General features: G+C 42.3%; 1 protein-coding gene across 1 annotated transcript in view; it reads right to left on the reverse strand.

Moving 5' to 3' along the window:
* Positions 1-65: 65 nt before the first annotated feature.
* Positions 66-25,000, reverse strand: part of LOC117479855 (NACHT, LRR and PYD domains-containing protein 12-like) — a 25,888-nt gene continuing 953 nt past the window's right edge. Inside the window, exons 2-8 of the mRNA XM_034126959.1 lie at positions 10,996-11,275; positions 7,372-9,139; positions 7,116-7,289; positions 6,794-6,967; positions 6,472-6,645; positions 2,994-3,040; positions 66-1,591 (exon numbers count right to left, since the gene is read on the reverse strand). Coding sequence (XP_033982850.1) covers positions 1,059-1,591; positions 2,994-3,040; positions 6,472-6,645; positions 6,794-6,967; positions 7,116-7,289; positions 7,372-9,139; positions 10,996-11,266 — 3,141 coding nt within the window. The 5' untranslated portion in view covers positions 11,267-11,275 and the 3' untranslated portion in view covers positions 66-1,058. The remainder of the gene's footprint in view (positions 1,592-2,993; positions 3,041-6,471; positions 6,646-6,793; positions 6,968-7,115; positions 7,290-7,371; positions 9,140-10,995; positions 11,276-25,000) is intronic.

Below are 25,000 nucleotides of genomic sequence, written 5' to 3' on the forward strand. Positions count from 1 at the left end.
GGAACAGGTTACATTTCCGTCTCATTTGTCACTTATCCAGCAATAATCAGAAGGGCTACGTGAACTTTAGTTTCCTCTCACAAGTGTGAACAGGTCGTTTTATTTAAAGTTTCACAAGTTATAACACCACACACTATAATGAACTGCGTTTAGCTCAGATATAGATGATATCTGCTCCGTCTAGGTTTGCCCCACTACTAGTTAGTATCGGGGGTTCTTCAGTCTTCTGCAAGAAGAACTGAGTTCAAGAGGAACTGAGTTCAAATGTTCTTCAGTCTCCTTATATCCTCTTTTTTCACGTGGTTTGTCACATCAGGTGTCCTTCTTTGTTGCTTTATGGTTAAATGTTCACTTCCCGCAAGGAAGTGCATAACAGATGTTCATCTCCTGGAAAGAGGAAGTGCGTACTTTGCTACATAGGTCTTTACAAGTACCCATGTAAGGATTTCTGTTATACATCCTGTTTATATTGCTAAAGCGTTAAACTATACGATACATGACTATGGCATTCAGAGTTTAACACAGTTTTTAACATATTTAAGCTTTATATAATAAAATACATTGTTCCATTTTCTTCCTTTCTTCAACAGTTGACATAGCCGCCATTTTATTAAACATTAAACAACACTTTGGGCCCTCAGCTAATTCAGACAGTATAATGAGATATGGCCCACAGATTAAACTTGTCATATATTGTACTACTTCAATATATATGTACAAATATATATCACGGTATTCATGTGTGCCCACCTTTCTTTCTATCTGCTCCCATTATAATCACTCTGAAGTTTCTGTTTGAAGGAATGAGCTGCTAACTCAATAAAGTAAACCCTCTGGAGAGCTGAGATGAAGGCTGTTGAGTTTCTTAAAGCATTTTCAAGAATCAACAATCATTGACCTTTTGATTCATCTGTCCAACTTATAACTGAACTGATAAGGAGAGATTCATCACCCAATGAAAGACTCTCTGATAAAAACACTTCTGACAGTAAAGACACAATCAGTGAGCCAGATTTAAAACAGGAACCTTTAAACCCAGGACAGGAAGTGGTCTCCTCCTACAGAGGACACAGAGACACTGAGCAGTCATATGTCCATAACCAGAACCCAGCGTAGAGAGGTTTAGTGAATGTGGTTCTGATGGTGTGGAGGTGGGTCAGTGTGTCAGAGGAGACTCTGTAGAAGGAGAGAGAGCCAGCAGGATGATCCAGATACACTGCTACTCTACGAGAGGAGGAGGAGGAGGAGGAGGAGATGCTTGTTTCTCTCTTATTGTGCCTGACAGAGTAACCTCTATCAGAGCACTCCAGACTCCAGGACTGATCATTGAATCCAAACCCACAGTCCTCTCCGTTTCCTCTCCTGCTGATTCCTCTGTAAGTCACTGCTATATGAACCTCTCCTCTCCACTCGACCTCCCAGTAACAGCGACCAGTCAGAGCTTCTCTGCACATCAGCTGAGGCCAGATGTCAAACCTCTCTGGATGATCAGGATATGGCTGCCTCTCTCCACATGTCACCTTCCTGTTGTCCTCAGACAGTTTGAGGTATCTCTGTGCTGTGTTTGAGTCCAGGGTGAGTCCACAGGAATCTGAGGAGAGACACAGACAGCAGTTTATCACCAGACTCACCTGAAGGCTTTCCTCTCTGTTAGTGATCTTTCTATAACAGCGCTCTATAAGAGTCATGTATTATTATTATAAAGTTTAAAGGTGATGCAGCTAGTTCAGCAGGTTCTGACCCAGTTGCTGAAAGACTCCAGCTGCACATGTTCAAGTGACATGCTTCAATCACTTTGAGCACACCATCACTAGAGACCTGATCTAAGGGGTAACACTCTGCTCTCTCTCTCTCTCTCTCTCTCTCTCTCTCTCTCTCTCTCTCTCTCTCTCTCTCTCTCTCTCTCTCTCTCTCTCTCTCTCTCTCTCTCTCTGAAATAATACCATAAATAAAATGGTATTTATTTATTTATCATATATGAAAATCTTAAAATGATTTAACAAACGCCTGTTTGAGACTCCTCAGTGCACACAAAAACATAACTTGGAGTAATAAATAAATACTGATATGTTATTTAAGAGCACCTCGTGTGTACCATGTTGTCTTAATGTTATGACTTGTATTCTCATAAATGATGCGGTAAGCAGAAGGACAGAATTACGTCTCAACTGAGGCCGTTTTGCTTTTCTATAGGTAGTATAAATAAGAGCATGGTTTTATATACTATCATGTTTAATCATGTTTTATGCCGTTTGCCAAGAATTGATAAGTCGCTCGTAAAACACAGGTATGCAAAGTAAGAGAACACCATGTTGGTGAATTGTACAGAAACATTAGTTTGATTTCATTTAAGTGGTGGATAGAGTTGCTGCGGGGGATTGAGACGCACAGGCTGCAGTGGAGACGCAGCGCACAGCTGATTGACAGCTGGAACACAAACCACCAGATAGGTCTCCTGTCCCCGGTACAAACACACTGACACTCTGACACACTGCCTGACCTCCATGCTGCCACTCTGGTTCAAACTGCATCCACCAAACAATGTGATTTATCTCCACCTCCCCAAAAGAACCAAAATCTGACACGGTGTGAAATGTCTTTTTTAGCTGTTCTGTCGTCATTCCCTGCGATCTTCTTCTGCAGTCAGTCAGAATGAATATTAATACGGGGCGTTTCTTTGACTATTTATAGGCAAATATGGGCGTTACGTGAAGCCCGCAAAAGCTGCGCCGCATTTCGAGTTGATTGTGATTTATAAAGGGAAACCGGCGTAGGACGTGCCGCACGCAAGGCTTTATAAATGAGGCCCCTGGACCCACCTGAAGGCTTTACTCTCTGTTAGTGATCCTTTCTATAATAGCGCTATATAAGTGTCATGTATTATTATTATTATTATAGAGTTTAAAGGCGATGCATGCCAGTCATGTTTTAATGAATAAATACCACCTCCATCATCTTTGTCTTTAGAGAGAAGCTGACTGATCCACACTTACACTTCCTCACACCTGGTTTTAACCTCTGCTCTCCACCATGGTCCAGCCTGGAGGAAGAAACACAGTCAGGATGATGTTCTATCCAACATGAGTCCTAGCTGCTGGTACCTCGTGGAACAGAGGTTACTTTCTTAGAGCAAGCTTTTTTATTCTAATTTACTTTTTGTTGGCGTTTAGTGTCAAACATTGTCACAGCATATTGTACATTGCATCTTTACATGAAGGACATACATCTGTTCATAGCTCTTTTCAGCAATATACACATGATGACACAAAAAGCACAGAGGAGAAAGACATAAAGAAAGAAATGAAAATAAAATAGAACAACAGTGAACAATTAGGGAGTAGACATTTCTTTACAGCAGAGTTCTGGATCTGTGGAAACTAAGTCAGGCCTTTAGGGCTTTACAAAGTGAGTCCACTTCTCACAGGTTGGAGTAAATTGACCAATGTATGATTGACAGATGCTGTTATCTTTTCTATATTATAAATATCCATTGAGATGTCCATCCATCCATTTAGAGTCGGGCTATGCTTCGATAACCACTTCCTGGTTAATGCCTTTTCAGCAGAATGTTCAATAAGTATTTGTCCTTTCTCAAATTCCTAAAGTATAACATCTTGATCTCTAGAGGTATTATGTCTTTGAAAATGTCTTGTAAGGCGTTGTGTATCTCCTTCCAGTAGTCTTTGATACCTGGACAGTCCCAGAATACATGGAAGTGGTTTGCATTCTGGTTACCACAGTTCCTCCAACATATAGGGGGGGTCCTATCATAGTGGGACTTCTGAGAGGACGGAATAAAATATCCTATCAGGTTCTTCCAGGTATATTCCCTCCAGTTCTGCCAGCTGGTACATTTCCATTGATATCTCCACATTGTTACCCATTCTTCTCCAGATATATGTATCCCTCCTTCCTGCTCCATCTTCTTTATTATGTAAGTAGTTGAGTGTTTTTTAAGGTTTGTCAATCCTTGGTATACACATGATACGGTTCTACCGTTAACATCTGCGTTATACGCTTTCCTAAACATTTCTATCAAACCTACACTTGCCTCTGACACTTTTTCCACTTTCAAATGAACATAATGCCGTACCTGAAGATATCCATAAAAGTCCTGTTTCTCCAAAGTGTATTTCTCTTTGAGGGTATCCAAACTGAGCAATGCTCCCCCTTTCATCAGCTTGCACAGAGCTGTTAGACCTTTTAGAGCCCAGTCCCTAAATCTAGTATCCAATCTGTTAGGCATGAAATCTGAGTCATATGCACACCATTTGAGAAAGATACTATCATTCTCCAATTTATATTCTTTTTTAATAGTTTTGCACATTTTAAGAGAACATTTCACCCATGGATTTTCAATAATGTTTATGAAATTGTGTAGGTTATTGTCGGCTATAATTGCCTGTATGGGAGTACACCTTCTGTTCTAAATGTTTCCATTGAGCATCATATTCTGGGTTACTCCAGCATATCATTGTTCTTATCTGTGTTGTGAAATAGTAATCTCTGAGAGAGGGTAAACCCCATCCCCCTTCTTCTTTGGCCAGGTGTAAAGGTTTGAGACCAACCCTCGCTCTTTTACCTTGCCATATATATCTTGATATCATTTTATCTCATTCATTAAATTGACTTTGGTTGATCTCTTTAGGTAGGGTTTGGAATAGATATAATAATCTAGGTAGTATATCTTTTTTAACCCATTCAATTCTTGAAGAAATATTAAAGAAAGGAATTAGGTTCCATCTTGCTATATCTTCCTTCATTATGTTCTCTACAGGTAGGAAATTGCATTCGAATAATGTTGAAAGATCTTTAGGGATGTTAATGCCCAAATACTTGATGGATGTTGTGTGCCATATCAATGGATATGTATTCCTAATTTCTTCAGGTGGATGGGACTTGTCTCCTGAAGGAAGTTTCTCCCTGATATTCCTCCCTCGCTCCTCTCCTCCCAGCGTCTCCCAGGCAGACAGCTGCTCAGCCTCTCTCTCGGTGTGATCACGGTGACAGCAGTCCTCTGTCCTTCACGTCTCAGGATGCTTCCACAGCGAGTAGTCTTTACGTTTTTTGCAAAATAGCTGGTGGGTAATCTTGGTCGAAATATCCCGTTCAAAAACACCTTTATTTTCCCATGGCTTGCGTATAATATCGTCTTTAGTTGAGTATCGGAGAAACGTGATCATTCTTGACGCGGCTTGTCCTCCCTGTCTCCGAAGGCCCTCGGTACGAGCGCCCGGTGCGCTCTTTCAATGCCGAGCTCCGTGGCGGGGGGGATCTCAAGTGCCTCTTGTAGTAAACTCTTCACCAAGTCAACCATAGATGACCCCTCCGCTCCCTCTGGGACTTTATAAATCCTTATATCCTCCCGTCGGGATCTTCCTTCTTGGTCAGTCAGTTTATTTTCTTGCTGATTCATTACCTTTATCATCCTGCTCAGCACCTTTCACGTTTTCAATTCTCATTTCTGCCTCCTCTATTTTAACGTTGCCGTTGGTAAGCTCTGATTTCATTTTGTTTATTTGTTGTTTTATGTCTTTGCGAAAGTCCCGTATCTCCTCCAGAACTTTAGCTAAGCTAGCCACGTGTGGCTCTGCGCTAGCTTCCTCATCATCGACCTGTGCAGACGAGTTGTTCGTTGTATTTTCTTCGTTGGTAGACTCTGAGCCAATGTTTTTCTTTTGTCCGTCCTTTCCTCCCAACTTCGCCCCGTTAACTATTTCTAATTTTACAGAGACATTTCTTATTTGGCAATTAAACGAGGTGAAATTAATCTCTTACCGGGGGAGAAGCTAGACTAGGCTGCCATTCGGTATGGTGACGTCACCGGAACCATGACCATCATTTTCAAGTCTATAAAATCATCTGAATTCATATCGGGAGTCTTAGTAGTTAGTTAGTTTATCATGTAGCCGTGTAATAAACGGGATTAATGTGCAGTGAGGCATCCCGTACACATTCAACTGCTAACAGCTAACTGCTAAAGGCTAACTGCTAACAGCCAACTGCTAACAGCTACCTGCTAACAGCTACCTGCTTACAGTCAACGGCTAACAGCTAACGGCTTAGTTTACCAGCTGTCCTCCTGCTGATATCAACATGAATGTGATGTTCATGATGGCATTATGAGGAGAAAAAAGGATGCGCACCTGGACGTGTCGATCATAAGTTTACGTAATAAAGAATCACAAAAAGTAAATCTCGGTTTCCCATCAGCGACTAGGTAATATGCTGATCATCGGCCAAAGCAGGCCAGTAAATAATCAATATAATTAGCCGTTACCCGAACACAGTCAGAACTATCCAAACTGAACCACTGTTGATCACTTGCGTCCGTTATAGAGTAGAGTGGACTCAGCCGTCAATGAGGGTGTAAAAACTCAATGAAATATAATTTCAATAACTGTGTCATAAATGAGAAGAAGAACAGGACATTTGAGATATTAGAGACACCTTCAGTCTGTCTGTCCATACCTGAGTGTCTCCAGTCTCCAGAGTGGATCCTCACGTCCAGCAGACAGCAGCTTCTCTCCTGAGTCTCCTGGATGATTGTAGCTCAGGTCCAGCTCTCTCAGATGGGAGGTGTCGGAGCTCAGAGCTAAAGCCAGAGAAACACAGCCTTCCTCTGTGACCAGACAGCCTGAGAGACTGGAACCAGGGAATACAGTAAACTCAGTGTTTTGATTATGTCAGCATGAAGATACAGATGTTGACCAACTTTATTAACATGAACCTGAAGCTGGATGAGCAGGTTTTAAATTAAAACTATCAACAACAAAAAAACCTGTGCTCTGACCTGAGAGTCTCCAGTTCACAGTGAGGACTCTCCAGTCCAGCAGACAGCCGCTTCACTCCTAAATCCTGCAGGTCGTTGTTACTCAGGTCCAGCTCTCTCAGATGGGAGGGGTTGGAGCTCAGAGCTGAAGCCAGAGAAACACAGCCTTCCTCTGTAACCATACAGCCTGAGAGACTGGAACCAGGGAATACAGTAAACTCAGTGTTTTGATTATGTCAGCATGAAGATACAGATGTTGACCAACTTTATTAACATGAACCTGAAGCTGGATGAGCAGGTTTTAAATTAAAACTATCAACAACAAAAAAACCTGTGCTCTGACCTGAGAGTCTCCAGTTCACAGTGAGGACTCTCCAGTCCAGCAGACAGCCGCTTCACTCCTGAATCCTGCAGGTCGTTGTTACTCAGGTCCAGCTCTCTCAGACTAGAGGACTGGGAGCTGAGGACTGAGGACAGAACTTCACAGCTTCTCTCTGACAGCTTACAGCCACTCAGCCTGGGGAAGGATTAGCAATGAACACAATTTATTTTATTTATCATTTTTGAAACTGATCAATGTTGTTTGTATCTCCACTTACAGAGCTTTCCTGGAGGCTTTGACCACTGGCAGCAGCCTCAGAAGAGCCTTCTCTGAAGCAGAGTATTTCTTCAGGTCAAACGCGTCCAGATCTTCTTCTGATGACAGTAAGATGAAGACCAGAGCTGACCACTGAGCAGGAGACAGTTTATCTGTGGAGAGACTTCCTGATCTCAGGTACCATTGGATCTGCTTCACTAGAGAACGATCATTCAGTTCATTCAGACAGTGGAACAGGTTGATGCTTCTCTCCGGGGACAGATCTTCATCCATCTTCTTCTTGATGTACTCAACTGTTTTCTGATTGATCTCTGAGCCACTTCCTGTTTCTTTCAGCAGGCCATGTAGGAGTTTCTGATTGGTCTGCAGTGAAAGACCCAGGAGGAAGCGAAGGAACAAGTCCAGGTGTCCGTTTGGACTCTGTAAGGCCTGGTCCACAGCACTCTGGTAGAGATGTGTTAGTGTAGGTTTGACTTCAGAATGCTGGAAGGATGTTGGTTCTTCTGCCAGCAGGTTGACTCCAGAGTTGATGAAGGTTAGATGGACATGAAGAGCAGCCAGAAACTCCTGAACGCTCAGATGGACGAAGCAGAACACTGTGTCCGTGTACAGTCCACCCTCCTCTCTAAAGACCTGTGTGAACACTCCTGAGTACACTGAGGCTTCTGTGATATTGATGCCACAGTCTGTCAGGTCGTGATCATAGAAGATCAGGTTGCCTTTCTGCAGCTGCTCAAAGGCCAGTTTTCCCAGAGCCTCCATCATCTTCCTGGTCTCTGGACTCCAGTGTGGATCTGTCTCCCTTTTTCCATCATACTTGACGTTCCTCACTTTGGATAGAATCACCAGGAAGTGGATGTACATCTCAGTCAGGGTCTTGGGCAGCTCTCCTCCCTCTCTGGTTTTCAACACTTTCTCCAGAACTGTAGCAGAGATCCAGCAGAAGATTGGGATGTGGCACATGATGTGGAGGCTTCGTGAGGTCTTGATGTGGGAGATGATGGTGCCGGCCTGCTCCTGATCTCTGAATCTCTTCCTGAAGTACTCCTCCTTCTGTGGGTCAGTGAACCCTCGGACCTCTGTCACCATGTCCACACACTCAGGAGGGATCTGATTGGCTGCTGCAGGTCGTGTGGTTATCCAGAGGCGAGCAGAGGGAAGCAGCTCCCCCCTGATGAGGTTTGTCAGCAGCACATCAACTGAGGTGGACTCTGTGACATCAGTCAGGATCTCATTGTTGTGGAAGTCCAGAGGAAGTCGACACTCATCCAGACCGTCAAAGATGAACACAACCGAGAACTGATCAAACCTGCAGATTCCTGCGTCTCTGGTTTCAGCGAAGAAGTGATGAACAAGTTCCACCAAGCTGTAATTTTTCTTCAGCCTATTCAGATCTCTGAAAGGTAATGGAAATGTGAACTGGATGTCCTGGTTGGCTTTGCCTTCAGCCCAGTCCAGAGTGAACTTCTGTGTTAAGACTGTTTTCCCGATGCCAGCCACACCCTTTGTCATCACTCTGATTGGTGCATCTCTTCCAGGTGAGGCTTTAAAGAGTTCTTCTTGTCTGATGATTGTTTCTGGTCTGTCTGGTTTCCAGGATGCTGTTTCAATCTGTCTGACCTCATGTTCTTCAGCTGTAGTTTCTCCCATGGTGATGTAGATCTCCGTGTAGATTTCATTTAGAGGTCTTGAATTACCCGTTTTTATGATTTTCTCAATTTTTATCTTCAGGTTTAATTTGAGCGTCCTTTGGCACTGAGTGAGAATCTCTGAATGAACAAAAATAAAATCACAATTGAGACAATACTCAAATTAACATAAAAGATCCATCACAATATTTGTTCCTAACTTTACACATTTCTGAAAGGATAGTAGGATATTTGTTGTCGGATCGAAGCTGTATCTCAATTATCTGTAGCTATCCAAAAATATTGTTCCTTCTTTCTATTATTTCCCACTCTGGTGAACAATCTATTGTCCCCAGAGAACCATGACCTTAAACCTGACGACTCTTATTCCTGCTGCTGGAAGACGAGGCACGACCCTGGCAGATCGACCTCTGAGGATGTGGACTCAGCTGTCACTCCAGTTATACAGGAAGTGGATTGCTCTTAGTAATTGTCCCAATACTGCGTAATCCTGCAATAGCCTACTATCAACAAGACGCCCTGGGGGTCACAGTAATAATCTTTCCCTTCGTCCATAAGACAGGGTGGATGGAAAACTCTATTGACCCCTCCTTGCATATGTGGAGCCCCAGCCTAACTCAGTGTAAGAAAAAGTTTTTAGAGAGTACTTGTCCATGGACAAGTGAGTTTGGCAATTTACTCCGAATACATTTTTCACTTGTCCAATCTGGACATGCCTGTTTTTTTTTTTATTCTAAAATTATTTTACATACCCCTTTTCAGGCCCATCAGTACATCAATTGTAGGGTCCCCTTTCAAGCCCTTAATCCACTATTTTCTGACAGAATTTATTTCAATTTTTTTCCTTGCTAACTGAACACACCATTTCACCATCGACATTTTTAAATTGTTTGTAAAAAAAAAGCCCTGACAAAACAGCAGGGCTCTCAGTATTAACTAAAGAAAAAAAAACAGCAACAGCAGACATGAAATCTTTGCTGAGCCTAAAGATAATCATAAATAAATAACAGTGAAAATAAATGTATTGCAATGTGCAGAACAGCAGCATTCAACCGTCTCTAATACTTGGATATTACATGTCACTGCATGCATGCACGGATCACCCGTAGCGCGGAGATCATCATATCATTCTGTCTTGTATTACTTGACAAAAACAACCGTCGTTCACTTAAAAGAGCCGGCTCTTGTTTGAACAACAATAGCGGACACGGACAATTTGCAAATGAGTTCTGCCTTTTGTAAGCTGAATTTATAAATAATTTGTCAATAAATATGGGCAAAAAACGTCACTTGTCGGTCGGACACGTCAATGGAAAGATGTACTTGTCCGATATTGTAAATAACACGCCGGATGATCAGACGTGTGCTTTTTCACACACTGCTAACTACTGAATGTATCCCCAGCTGGTGCCCTGACCCAGAGACTGCAAGAGAGCAAGTTACTCTGAACTGTTGGTCGATGCGTCGGCAGAGAGAACAGGGACAGCTTTCATCTCCATGAACCTCAAAGGTGACCTGGGTAACTCTGGAAAAGGAGAGTCTAATCCCTATCCAGGAGTTTCTTTCCAGAGCCGGTTCAATGTGTAGAGGTGAGCCCAACTTTGTCTAGTTGGTCCTGCTCCACCTCCCACACCAACACCGGCTCCGTCCCCAGCAGAGAGGTGACGGCTGTTTGAAGTTTGTATACCATGTTCCTCTCCTTCACCTACAACCCAACTGGCATTGATTGGACCCTTACACCCAGTGGTGTGTAGACCCTGATGCCTGGTTGCTTTTTTTCAAAGTAGTTGATCTAAAAACTCCTCAACTGAGACCAACAGTTCTAATTGACCCTATCAGATAAACCCTGACACCATGTACAGGTGGTGTTTCTCTGTGTGGTATATCAGGAGGACACATCCAATCCATGTTATCATTGTGATTTACCTGACTTCAGGTTCCCTGTTTGTAAAACTCCCTAATAACTAATGACCTACCTGTCGGTTCTGATGGGATTTTTGATAATTCGTCCACCAGATCATTCCGATGAATCTTCTTCAAAACGTATTTGGTCACTTCAATAGTCTTAATGCAGTAGTTCAGAAACATATGGTCCACAGTTTGCGTCCGACATGCATCCTCTAGTCGACTCTCCGGGATTCCTTTGAATCCTAGGACCTCCAGCTGCAGGTGCCACTTGAATTTTCCAAAGTCCTCTTTCCCCAAATGTTCTAAAGTACTGAAGAGGATCTCTTTCAGTGTCGCCATATTTTCTCCCTGCAGAGATCCAAAAGATACCAACAGAAAATATTATATAATCTTACATCTGAAATAACATGGGTTCATGCAAAAAAATACTTTGTTTTTCAGCAACAATACTGCTTGGTTATTTTAAGGCAAATAAACTACTACTCCAGGTTCAGGTTCAGGTACAGCTTCGGGTTCAGGTTCAGGTCCAGGTTCAGGTTCAGGTCCAGGTCCAGGTCCAGGTCCAGGTCCAGGTCCAGGTCCAGGTCCAGGTCCAGGTCCAGGTCCAGGTCCAGGTCCAGGTCCAGGTCCAGGTCCAGGTCCAGCAGAATGTGGTGTATCCTCTGGTCTGGAACACAACACAGAGCAGTTGAAGAGCTCGACGAAAACACTCGTGAAAAGTGATGTTTAAAAGTCAGTTAATGGGGCTCATTCACTGGCGCTTCCACAAACAACAACCAACATAATTGTTACATTCAAATGAAGTAGCCTACATTATTCAAGTTTACATTAACTTTGGTTAATAACACGGGAGAAATGAGCGGAATCGCTCTCTTTTCCTCTCTCCCCCTCTCTCTCTCTCCTGACAGCCTGTCAGTATCTCATGCAGCTCACTGATCCAGTAATGAGTGACAGTGAAGAATAAATATATTTATAACTAGTTCCAGAGGTAGATAAAATAGCTAAGTGTGTTAGGTCTAACTTGTGTGTTCTGCTCCGATCACCGGTCCGTCACAGCGGGTGGAGCTGCAGGATTTCTGCTTCACACACGTTGCAAACCGCTATTTTATTGTCATTTTCGGACACCTTAAAATACTGCCAGACTGGTGAAGCGATTTTGGCGAGCTTGTTTTGCCTCACACAGAGAAAAGTGTCTCGCGATCAGCCTTTTCAGAGAGCACCGATCGATCGGCAGAGAGTGAGTATCGGCCGATATCGATCGCCACGCAAAAACTGCAGCATTTTTACAGCTCCTTATGGGTACTGCACTTTGTGAAGTGCTTTCCTCTGTGGTGAAATTATCAGCACTGCATTATGGAGGAAAGCGGCAGAAAGTCTCCTGGAGTTAAAGAGAGTGGGGCTGCGTTGCGTGCATGGCTTCCTTCTGCAGGTAACGGGGAGACGCGCTCTGGTGGCGGTCTCGTTCACGATCCGAAAATAAAATAAATATTTTGCATACTTATTCCACTTATTCCTAGTGTGCCACTGGTTACGGTGCCGCATGCCAGGGGTTGCCGACCCCTGCTCTATGCATTCAAACTTTAATCAAAGCTTCACGCAGCGTTGAACGGGCCCTCACCCCCCCCCCCTGCACTCGTTGGCATGCGCTCCAGTCACCTTTACTATATTTTCCACTCTAAAAAGGCGTTGCTAGGACTTAGTCTGGGCATTGATGCTTGGGTAGCCTCAGGACTGGACCCTCATGTAAGGTTTGGAGCGGTTTAGACAATGTTTAGCTGACAAATGTAAATTGTAAAAAATGGTGTGTTCTCTTTTGACCTACAAACTTGTCATTTGAGCTACAGATGATTAATTTGCAATTTAGTGTTACATTTCAAACTCCATCTGAATTATTTTTTATTTCCGACCTACTCTCTACTGTAGCAAGAGTTCGTATTTGTTTTCTTTTGCCCGTTTCTAATGTTATTCAACAGAAATGTACACATTTTCTGTACGTTCTATTAAAGTTCATGAGTTGTGACGTGTGTACGCAGTTTAGCGTTTGTAGCTTATTCTAGATCATGGTAAATTAACAAAACGTCATAGGCCACGCCCACATTATTAAATCACCACGATACATGAGATCTCATTTAATACTCGCCCCCAGAGCATGTATTTATAATTTTCTTCATTTCTGTTAGAAAGTTACACATTTGTGTTGATCTTAGCGGCCCCTCTGGGTCCGTATCAAGTTTGAGCATATCCAATGAGGCATGAGCATTTATTTCCATTTCGATTTATGGCGGCCATGTTTTTTGACTGATCTTGCTCATTTTGAAGAGTAATGTGTATGACTGTCCCCGAATGTTTTATAGAAAGTATTGTGTTGACAGATTCAAAATGGAAAAGTTTGTAGTCATTAAACTGCTTTCACATTATGCTAATGAGCAACACATCTGAGTGGGGTGAGCCAGGTAGTTCTTTTTGTAAAGCGTCTTCAGCTCAATGTCTGTACCACATTTCAAGTCAATCAGACTTTTTGTGCGAGTTGTGTGGCCTTTCAAACATGCTACCTAGGTGGCGCTAGAGAGCCTGCTGGTCATGTCAGAATGGTATGTGTCCATGGCAAGATGGCGGCACGCTCAGGCGCTGCGGCTCACGGCTCTCTGTTTTGGTTGTGCACTGTTTTTGTTTTTTTGTGTGTGCGTGAACGCCCTAGAACAGGCGGAATATATATACAGTCGCATGGACTTATTTGACATCGGGATGAGTTGTCGCTCTGACATCACAGCCGATTTCCACCGGACTAACAACATACCGGAGGACATACCGAGACCACTCGGGTCTCCCCGGATTGTTTTCGGGTCTGTGAAGCAACGCAGGCGCCGGAGGGAGAGGAAGCAGAGGCCAGGATGCCGTGCAGGCCTGCTCGCTAGGCTAAGGAAGCGGCTGCACCGACCACCACTACCAAGCCTCTTCCTCGCAAATGCCACGTCCATCGTCCACAACATTGACGAACTGGAGGTACTAATAGCAGCTAACACGAACGTACGCGACTGCTGTGTGATGATCATCACGGAAGCCTGGCTACACTCGCGGATTCCGGACGCAGCAGTGCAGCTACCAGGCCGCTCTACCCACCGCTACGACAGGAACAGCGCTTCCGGTAAGAGCCAAGGGGGTGGTCTGTGTGTTTACATCCACAACAACTGGTGCATGGACAGCAGGGTTACACATACACATTGCTCTCTGTAAGTAATGTCTATTATGTGCAGACCCTTTTACCTGCCTAGAGAGCTGACAGGGGTGATAATCAACACTGTTTATATCCCACCTGATGCTGGCAATGCTGACGCCAGCATTGCACTTGACCACCTCCAGAGCTTAAAGTGGACCTATCATGCTATATTTGAATAATATATTGTAGGGCCATACCTATATAAAACATGTCTGTGAAGTTTTTTTTTCAAAATACCAAACAGATCATGCATTTTAGCCATGCCTCATTTCGCTCTATTTGCACTTTTTTAGCCATGTTTTTGCAAGGGCTGATTCTGTGAGAACAGCACCACCTACAGGCCTGGAATATGTACTACAGCGTCTCCAGCGCTTTCGAACGGCAATGGCCGTGGCTGTCTCCCCCTGATAGGTGGAGAGTTGCCCATATAGGCGGAGCTCCTCGTTCCTGACGTCAGAGGACTTTCAAATCTGTATCAGTCTGTATCAGATCCGTTGCAGCCCCGTTTTTAGAGATTTGGGTATGGAGGAAAAGAGAGAGGGTTGGGTTTTCTGACACTTGGTGAGTTCCCTGACACACCGGGGACACATATTCATGTATACAAGACGTACAAAAGTGCATTTTGCATGATAGGTCCCCTTTAATAAATAAACAACAGAGGTCCCATCCCGACTGAGTTCGTATTGTAGCTGGAGACTTCAATCATGCAAGTCTAAAAAATGTGTGTGTGTGTGTATGTGTGTGTGTATGTGTTTGTGTATGTGTGAGTGTGTGTGAGTGTGTGTGTGTATGTGTGTGTGTGTGTGTGTGTGTGTGTGTGTGTGTGTGTGCCTGTGAGTGAGTGTGTGTGTGTGTGTGTGTGTGTGTGTGTGTGTGTGTGTGTGTGTGTGCGTGTGTGATTGGTGTGTGTGTGTGTGTGTGTCTGTGTGTGTGTGTGTGTGTGTGTGTGTGTGTGTGTGTGTGTGTGCACGTGTGTGAGCCAAACAAAAACAACAACACTGTGAAGTAGATAAACAACTGATTTCATATTTAGCAGAGAGAAAGATGCGGTTTGTTCCTGTGGTTCCGCTCAGGGTGTGGTTACTTTAAAGAGTTACTTTAAAGAGTCCCTATGAGGGTCCAGAGACTTACAATCATGCAGTGAATTTACAAAACAGTTCTAAATTGAGACGAAATTTTTCATTAACCGCACGTTAAGTTTGACAATGTCAATTTGAAGGGTCTTAATTGGGTCATGAGTTTGCACAGATGTACTATTTTCACTTTAATTAATAAACTAGGGATTGTTTTGAGTCTGCGGGTGTTTTTCTTGTTGATTTTTCTGCATTTGGTACTTTTACATTAAATACTTTAAGGACATTTTGCTCATCATACTTTAGTACATACACACGTGTCAATGTAGGATTGTTCATGCATTCTTCCAGCGTGTTATTAGGTTATGGCTAGAAAGGATCCGTCTTGTGTAAATATGACGTCACGTTCTGGTTGTAATTCTCGTTGTAATCGGAGCAGCTCGGGAAGCGCTCGGAAAGATTGGTCGTGCTTTTTACAGAACTACGGCTTCCACAGACGACATTTTAATATGGATTTGTTGTCAAAGCACTTCAGATATTCATTGCTATCGGGATGTTAAGAGCATTCCATGGAATATAACAACAAGTGTATCTCGAGCCGGTTTCTCAAACTTACCTACCCCACCTTTAACATTAACTTTTTTAAACTTTTAACTTTAACTTAAATGCATTCAATACAGGACCTCCGAACTTTTAACATTCCTGATGTCTGTGCAATTTTGTACAACTCTCTGAGCATGATCAGTGCCTTAAAAACTGGCTTTACCTGCAGGGAAATAATAATGCAAGAACAGCAGACAGAGCCAACTGTGCTCGGACCCAGCCAGCACTGGAAGTCAGAATCAAACATCCACAAACATTTCAATTGAGAATGCAGTTTGGATGTATAGGAACATATTTGTTGAGGCTGATTTTGTATAAACCTTCAAATGTAATATATTCTCTGAATTGCTTTTCCTGCTAATGTGCTGTACAGCCCACCAACATGAATATATTATTATCAACATAATACCAAGTATTGTTATTCTTAGTTATCATTATAGTAGTTCCATCGATGCTCAAATGTTTAATACCAGACTTTAAAAATACATCTGAAACATGTAAGTGCATTAACACCCACATGTTTCTAATGTTGGTTATTACAGCCTTTATATAAGTGACGACTGAAGCTAAGCAGAGACACATAGGGTCCTTCTCAGGTCGACTATTTTCATTTCCTCGCTCCTCGGTCCTCGGTATCACCGGAAGTTGATTTGTCTGCGTCATCTTGAGTAGCGTCCCATGGGTCTTATTTCTGCCGGAGGAGCGAGGAGCGAGGAGCGAGGAGCGATAATGGAGGAGCGATAACCGAGGAACCACCAGACCATCCTCCGGTGAAATCCTCAGATACTCGCCCCGCCCCCTTACTGTGTATCGCTCACTGATTGGACGATGCAGCGCAAGCACTGATCTGATGCTTCTTGACATGAGAGCAGAGTTTCCCAGCGGAGTGAAGAAAACACATGAAACTCACGGGACTCACTCCTCAGTCTATACTGTGTTCTGTTTCAATGAATGCATCATTCAGTTACAAATATGTGATATATCTGAACAACAAAGTGCTCAAAAATTACTTTATTCATTTATTGGAAACATTTTCATGATCACTTTTTCGTTTTACATTTTCATTTATTGTCATTTCCATTCAGTCAGTCATTAAGTGCTAATTAACATGTTAATTTGCTACATATCCACACAAACAAACAAAGTGTGCAATCCAATGAATGTTCATCTAACTGGGTTTTGATAGATAACATATCTCTTTTTCTTCTCTGAATTATTTTATTTCTATTGTGCACTCTAATCAAAATTAATCCAACTATTGTTCGTTTATACATTTTAAGAATGGCGTTTATCTTTATTGAGAATGAGTTCTTATTTAATGTATTTGGGTCTACAACAGATGATACAAATGTTTGTGTCAGTAAATGTGTACTAACAGAGGCGGGGGTGTTTGTGAAAATAACGGGGACAGAGCTGCTGTCAGACGAACAGCTGTGCAGCGTCATCACAAACGGACGTCGCTTCACGTGACGCTCCGGAGGAAAGGACGTCCCATTGCTCTTAAAACTCATTTCCCTGCTTCTCGTGGTTTCCTTGCGTCTCTCCATGCTTCCCTGGTGGGAGGGACTAAACGCAGGGAAACCACGCAAGTGAGGGACGCAAGGATTCCATTTAATCGACCTGAGAAGGACCCATAGATACATGTTTACATGTTTCTTCCTGCCCCCGATGTCAGACCGGTTCAGACTGCATTCTTCACTGATGACGTGAACTCAGAGTACAGTCTGAGAAACAATCAGAGAAAAACACCAACAAATGCACGTAGATCAGAATTAGGCAGATACCCACTGATAATGAACACTCAAAAGAGAGCACTAACATTCTTTAACCACCTTAGATCCAGCCCCCGAGACACCCTCCACTCCAAAGCCCTCCAAAGCCAAGAGCTAACCCCAGAGAAGAGTCCCCTATGTCAGCTGGTGCTGAGGCTAACTGCCCCCTCTCACAGCCACTCTGACCAGTCTCACAACAACACTGCTCTCCAAACACCAATCACAGTCAAACGCATTATAACACAATGCAAACACAACTATTTACAACATTGGAAAGAAGAAACTAAAAGCCAAAGTATATTAGAATGTTACCTGGCTCTAAACAGAGATTATGAGCTGGCAGAATATCTGTCTACTGTCAGAGATAGAAAGCAGAGACAGATCCTAACCAAGCACAGGCTCAGTGACCACAGACTGGAAACAGGAAGACTCAAAAGATCCTGGCAACCAAAAGGAAACAGAATATGTGGTCACTGTACGACAGGTGAGACTGAGACAGAGATGCACTTCCTCCTAAAGTGCCAAACATTCAACGAAGTAAGGAGCATTTACTGAAACAAGTTGAACTCTGTAATCCCAGGTTTCAAGGAGGTTCATGACTCTCAAGATCAAGCGAAGAGAGGAGAAGCAACTCAGTAGCAGAGAGAGAGAGCTGCACTTCGACGACGCAGGAGTGAGCTCTCTCTCTGCTCTCCTCTCTCGCTCTCTCTTCCTCCTCTTGGAGGACTCTCGATCGTCTCCGACTCTGATCTCTTCTCCGAGAGAGCTGAAGAGAGGGAGAGAGAGGCTCTGAGATTCGCTAATGCTATAGAAGTCACGATAAAGGTAAGACTTCGACTACAACCGGAGAAGGAGACAAGGCACACCTTGCTGCCCAATATGTATACACATGCCACAACCTGAGGGACAGTGAATGAGACACACACACACACACACACACACACACACACACACTCACACACACACACACACACACACACATCCTTTTAAATCCAGGCTGAAGACTTTCCCTTTAATTGAACTATTCATATCTCACACTGCACTGTAACTGTTATTCATGTATTTATACCTGTGTTGTTCTATATTACACACACACACACACACTTGTATATATATATATATCAATAATATGTAAACATTTGAAATGTATTTTAATGTTGTTAATTATTTGGTATTTTGATGCTTTGGCAAAATTGTTTCGTTTAACTTTCATGCCAATAAAGCCCCTTTGAATTTAATTTAATTTAATTTAATTGAGAGAGAGAGAGAATGTCTACAGAGAAGCCAACAGACTCACCTGCTTTACTCATGATTTGAAATGATTTTTATTGTGAACAAAAAAAAAGTTTTTACTGTTTTTTTTAATTTTCTACTGAAACAGCAACGAGGAGAGAGAATGAGGACGCTTGATCCAGACAGCACCATGTGGCCCTGTGTGTGTGTGTGTGTGTGTGTGTGTGTGTGTGTGTGTGTGTGTGTGTGTGTGTGTGTGTGTGTGTGTGTGTGTGTGTGTGTGTGTGTGTCCTTTAGAGAAGCTGCAGACAGTAATATTGTTTGGGTTGTAAAATGTCAGAATGTAGTGATGTCTTCAAATGATGCGCTTCCACAAACAACAACTCCGTTCTGTTTGAGAAACCAATGTGAGTTTGGAAAATTGCACAATATAAATCTATTCTAGTTAACCTCAACAATGGAATTATGATCAGTGGAAATGGCCATGACATGGGCCCTTTAACGCTTGGGTTAGCATGTAAGAAAGTGCTAGCTACATCTGTGCTAACGATGCTAATCGTAGCCTCCAAGTTGAAACATAATAGACAGGGATGCAAACTCATCAGGTATGAAAAAGGTGACAAGGATCCGAGCCCCCCGACCCCACGGAATATCGGCTTTAAAATGAGGAATAACAGGATTTTAGCAGTCAGAAAAACTAAAGCAGTTAATAATAACAGAAACGCCAAAGAGTCACATCTAATAGAAATGTATAAAAGCATTTATTTTAATTGTGGAGCAGTCAGTTTATAATGTTGGCAGCACTGTTGAGCATTTTGAAAATGTATTTTCATGCCTCTGTGCAAGGCTTAGTCTTTCTATCTGTATAGCCAGTGGTGTAAAGTAACTAAGTTCATAAACTCAAGTACTATACTTGGGTACAATTTTGAGATACTTGTACTTTATTTAAGTATTTTAATGTTTTGCTACTTTGTTCTTCTACTCCACTACAGTTCAGAGGTACATGGTGTACTTTTCCTCCACTACATGTATTTAATACCTTTAGTTACTTTACAGATGTGGATGAATAATGTGAAATATAATCAAGTGTTAACTCAGACTTTAGTTCCACCTGGAGTAAATCCACAAGCTACCCTGCAGTATACAAAGTCATTCAAACTAGCTGCACCTTTACCAACTTTGAGAACACTTTCATGATCAATCATTATAAAACATATCATATATATTATTCTGAAATGGACCAATCTGCACAATGACTACTTTTACTGTCGCTACTTTCACTATATTTTGATGATAATACTTTTCTACTTTTACTTGAGGAACATTTTGAATGCAGGACTTTTACTGTAACAGAGTATTCCTACACTCTGGTACTTCTGCTTTTACTCAAGTACAAGACCTGAGTACTTCTACTTTTACTCAAGTACAAGATATATACTTATACCACCTCCGTTTATAGCCTATGAAAAAAACTATTAGAAAATGAAGGCTAAAGCTAACGTTAGCAGATAGTGACATTGTATGCTAGTTAGCTAGCTCAACGATTCATTAAATAATATTGCGACAGAAAAACTTTTCAGTGCACATCACGCTCTGCCGCTCCGACAGGGAGCTCTGCTCTGAACACCTGAATGGCCCGTTCTAACTGTTCACCAGCGGTCCAGTCTGTGCCACAGTGACTCCGGACCGCACAGTTAATATTAACGATTTATTGCAGATCTACATGAATCACACAAACGACCTATTTTGGATTCAAAGCGGCGAATTTCGCCGAAAGGTGACAAGTTTGCATCCCTGAATAGAGAAGTGTTAAAGGAGAGGTGTCATGGCCATTTCCACTGATCATAATTCCATTGTTGAGGTCTACTAAAATAGATTTATATTGTGCATCTCTCCAAACTCACATTGGTTTCTCATACAGCATCTCTCCAAACTCACATTGGTTTCTCATACAGCATCTCTCCAAACTCACATTGGTTTCTCATACAGCATCTCTCCAAACTCACATTGGTTTCTCAAACAGCATCTCTGTAAACTACGTGTATTCACTGAATTTCACTCTCTGCCTTTAACGGCTCGTTGTAGCTCCAATAGCTCCAGCCCCCACCCTCCCTGTGAGCACAGTGTGCTCTGATTGGTCGGGACGTTGTGAATCGCGCTGAGCTCCGTGGAGGTGTTGTTTCCTTGTTTAGGATACATAGCGAAACACAGCCAAACTCATCCTGAGCACACACAAAGTCACAGCCGAAGTAAAAACAATAAGTGTGGCTTGATATTGAGTAAGAAAAAGGTTGATAAACGCTGTGAGAATGGGTCTGCAGAGAGAATGGGTCTGCAGAGAGAATGGGTCTGCAGAGAGAATGGGTCTGCAGAGAGAATGGGTCTGCAGAGAGAATGGGTCTGCAGAGAGAATGGGTCTGCAGAGAGAACGGGTCTGCAGAGAGAATGGGTCTGCAGAGAGAATGGGTCTGCAGAGAGAATGGGTCTGCAGAGAGAATGGGTCTGCAGAGAGAATGGGTCTGCAGAGAGAATGGGTCTGCAGAGAGAATGGGTCTGCAGAGAGAATGGGTCTGCAGAGAGAATGGGTCTGCGGAGAGAATGGGTCTGCGGAGAGAATGGGTCTGCAGAGAGAATGGGTCTGCAGAGAGAATGGGTCTGCAGAGAGAATTTCTCCACGATCCCAACTGTCTGTTATCAGCCTGCAGCCAGGGAGGAGAAATCAGCTGAGCTGCCTGCTCCCTGCACACAGATGTGTGTGTGAGGAAGTCCGTGGATTGGTCAATTTGGACCAATCAGCGGGGGCTTAACGTAACGGCTCCGCGGACGTAACGTAACGGCTCCACGGATTGGTCCATTTTGTTCCGGGTACGGGTTGACATCATGCCGTACCCGGAAGAATCAAATGGACAATGACGTATCTCCAACGAGGCGTTTTGGGGAGGTATTTTCTGTGTTAGAGTTTTACTCGCTACAGGGCGTACTTTGAGGGTTTTGACTCTGCACACCGTTTACATGCAGAAAAACCTTCATAACACAAGGGGACGGGTAATAACCGGAAAAGCATGACACCTCTCCTTTAAGCGTTAAGTGGGATAATACTGTAGAATAAACGGCTTCTGTTTGAGGTTGGTAAATTAAGGTCATCCTTGTAACTTAGAGAGATATTTTATTAGGAAGGTAACTGTATGCAACGCTAAGGTTAATTTAAATTCGCTATGCTCAATTATGTAGATAAGTTAACGTCAAAGTAGTGTTGAAGAGCAGCGTAGTGTATGTGAAATGAACCTCACGATAAGATTTGTATATTAATGTGGTATTTCAAGATGATTACTTAGACATTACAATATGGTTGGTTGAGCTGGAGTTCATTATTGAGCTTACACGTTAACGTCACAGTCATCTGAAGAACAAACCCAAACCTTGTTCTTTTTATTAATTGTATTACCAAATTGGTATCAAATAAATAGTAAGCATTGGTAATACCAATGCTGATAAAGTAAACTATTTTATTTGAGTATTTGTGTCTGGGAGAGGTACTGTACACAGTTCCTATGTTCGGCAGTTATAGACTGGGCTTTCTTGTACAAGAGAATACAAAAATAAAAATGAAATCAATATGGACCATTACTGTATAATTATCCTTACATTATGTTATACAATGCACCTAATAAACAAGTATGGCATTTTGAAACATGATATGCAACAATTGTTACTGTAATTTGTGTGCATTTTGCTGTTAACTAAGATGATGTTATGATTTATTGTTTGTTAGTATGCACGTGGACGCTTTGGACATACCTGGAGAAGGAAGAAATGGGTCTTCGGAATGATGGGAGTTAAAGACAAAAGGCGGAGACTAGTGTTGAAACTAGTGGAGAAACGATCAAGATGCCACCGTGTCCCTCTGATTGGACGGCATGTTAAGTCAGGAAGTAGCATTATTAGTGATGAGTGGAGGGCATACAGGAGAGTGCTGAGTAACATGGGGTACAACCACTACACCATAAACCACAGCAGGTGGTTTGTGACCCCCCAGACCGCAGTCATATCCAACATATAGAAAGAGCTAGATCGACCGTCAAAGGACATGTCCGTAGACTGAGAGGAAACCGTACAGAGAGTTTGTTGGAGGAACACCTCAAGGTTCTTGAATGGTCATCTTGGCTTGGCTCTGCTCACCCTGATGGACTGCTTGGACGCTTGTTCAAGGATATACACAAAGCCTTTCCAGTCTGAGTACCATTATGTCTTACCAAGTCTTTCATTTATGTCTGAGAAAAGCTTTTATGTTTAAATATGTGTATCAGTCATACTAAACAGTCATTATTTTGAGTCCTAATTTTCTTCATGAATAAAATGTTTAGCTTGGTTCTGTTGCATCTTACTTTGCATTTCATGTGAAAAATGTGTATTATGTAAGCGTGAATGTTATAACTCCCCGTTAGTATATGTTGGTAGTGCGTGAGGCCATATGCACAGATATGTACATGGGACATGAAAACAGTGCATCTCATATTGACAAAAATAAACCTCGCTAACCGAGTTTTCCAAATCACTCTAAAAATAAGCCGTTGTGATACACGTGTAGACAACATCTGCAGAATCATAAATGACCATTACATTGGGGTCATTAAACCATTATTTCGCTAAGATAAAAAACATTAAAGCTTTGGATTTTAGTGTAATTCACAAATGTTCCACCAGATGGTGCCACACACACCCAGGGGGAAAAGATGATATATTAACCCAGTAATAAGTGGGCAAAATATGGGTACATTAGTGTTTAAAGTCGGGGGAACTGTTTTAATTCAGGACCAGGGTGAAAAGATAACACATTTACCCAGGAATAATTGTCTGAATCATGGGTATATTAGTGTTTAAAGCCGTGGGAAATGTTTTAATTCAACAGGAGAGGGTAATTCAATTGTTACCCAGGGAACAGCGCTGCAAACATGGCTACATGAGTGTTAAAATGCTGTCAAACTGTTTTAATTCAGTCACAATTGTCGTTTTTAGACGGTGTACATTGGACTCAATAAACATACAGAGTTATGGACATAAATGTGTCAGTATAGACGGGATAATGTACATATTAATAATATTTAGCAGAATCACTGCTGTTAGCAGGGTCTCAGAGACCCATAGACCCAGAGACCCAGGGTACAGCACCTCGCTGTCTTAGCCAGAAAACAGGGCTCTGATCAGGGCTAAAGTAATGTTATAAACTGGTGAATCTGTTTAAATGCAGGCAGCAGAGTCACTGCTTTTAGCAGGGTCTCAGAGATGTATATTAGTGCTCAAACTCGATTAAACTGTTTTAATTGCGGAGGTTTTACGTTTTGGTTCACTCGTCTCACACACCCATAGTGTTAACAACATTTTTTACAAATTTTATAAATTAGTCTAGAGCTCCATCTATTGTAATTTGAGTGTATTACACGTCTGTCCATGGAACGCGAGTTTTGTGCAATTTGAGTGGAGTAAACTGATATGCAGCTGGAGTAACATGTACATTGAGACGCATTGGGACATATCATCGTCACTTTCAATGTTAACCTTGTACATATGAGGCACAATAAGCTTACTCATTCATAAATGGACATGTGTATTAAACTTAAAAACAACACACCCTTATAAATGTTAGTGACTCATTAATAAATGGTGATGTGTTTCACACTTTACAATAAGGCTCCCTTATGGCAGTTATAAATGTTAGTAACTCATTAATAAATGGTCATAAAGAGATGTCAAGAAACATCAAGATGGATGGGGGGAGAATCAACTCAGTGAACAACAGATACCAAGGATGCTGGCTGATGAAGAAGACAAAGTAAGCTAGGTAGCCAATATAAGACTTAGCAGTACAGATAAATGTGGGCTCACTATTTAGCAAGCAACCGGTCACAGGGGCCCTGTTTATCTCATGTCTTATAAAAGCTTATTAATGATTTATAAAGTGTTCACAACCTAATTAATAAATTAATTACAAACTATTCGTAAACCCTTTATAAGGGTAGTCTTATTGTAAAGTGGTACTGTTCTGTCTGCTGCCGTCTGGCAGGCGGTACCGCAGCATCCGGACTAAAACCACCAGACTCAGGGACAGTTTCATCTCACAGGCCAGAAGACTATTAAACACCTGAACTTTCCAAAGAACATCTATAACATTCATCTG

Source organism: Trematomus bernacchii, unplaced genomic scaffold, assembly GCF_902827165.1.
Source record: "Trematomus bernacchii unplaced genomic scaffold, fTreBer1.1, whole genome shotgun sequence".
NCBI lineage: Eukaryota > Metazoa > Chordata > Actinopteri > Perciformes > Nototheniidae > Trematomus > Trematomus bernacchii.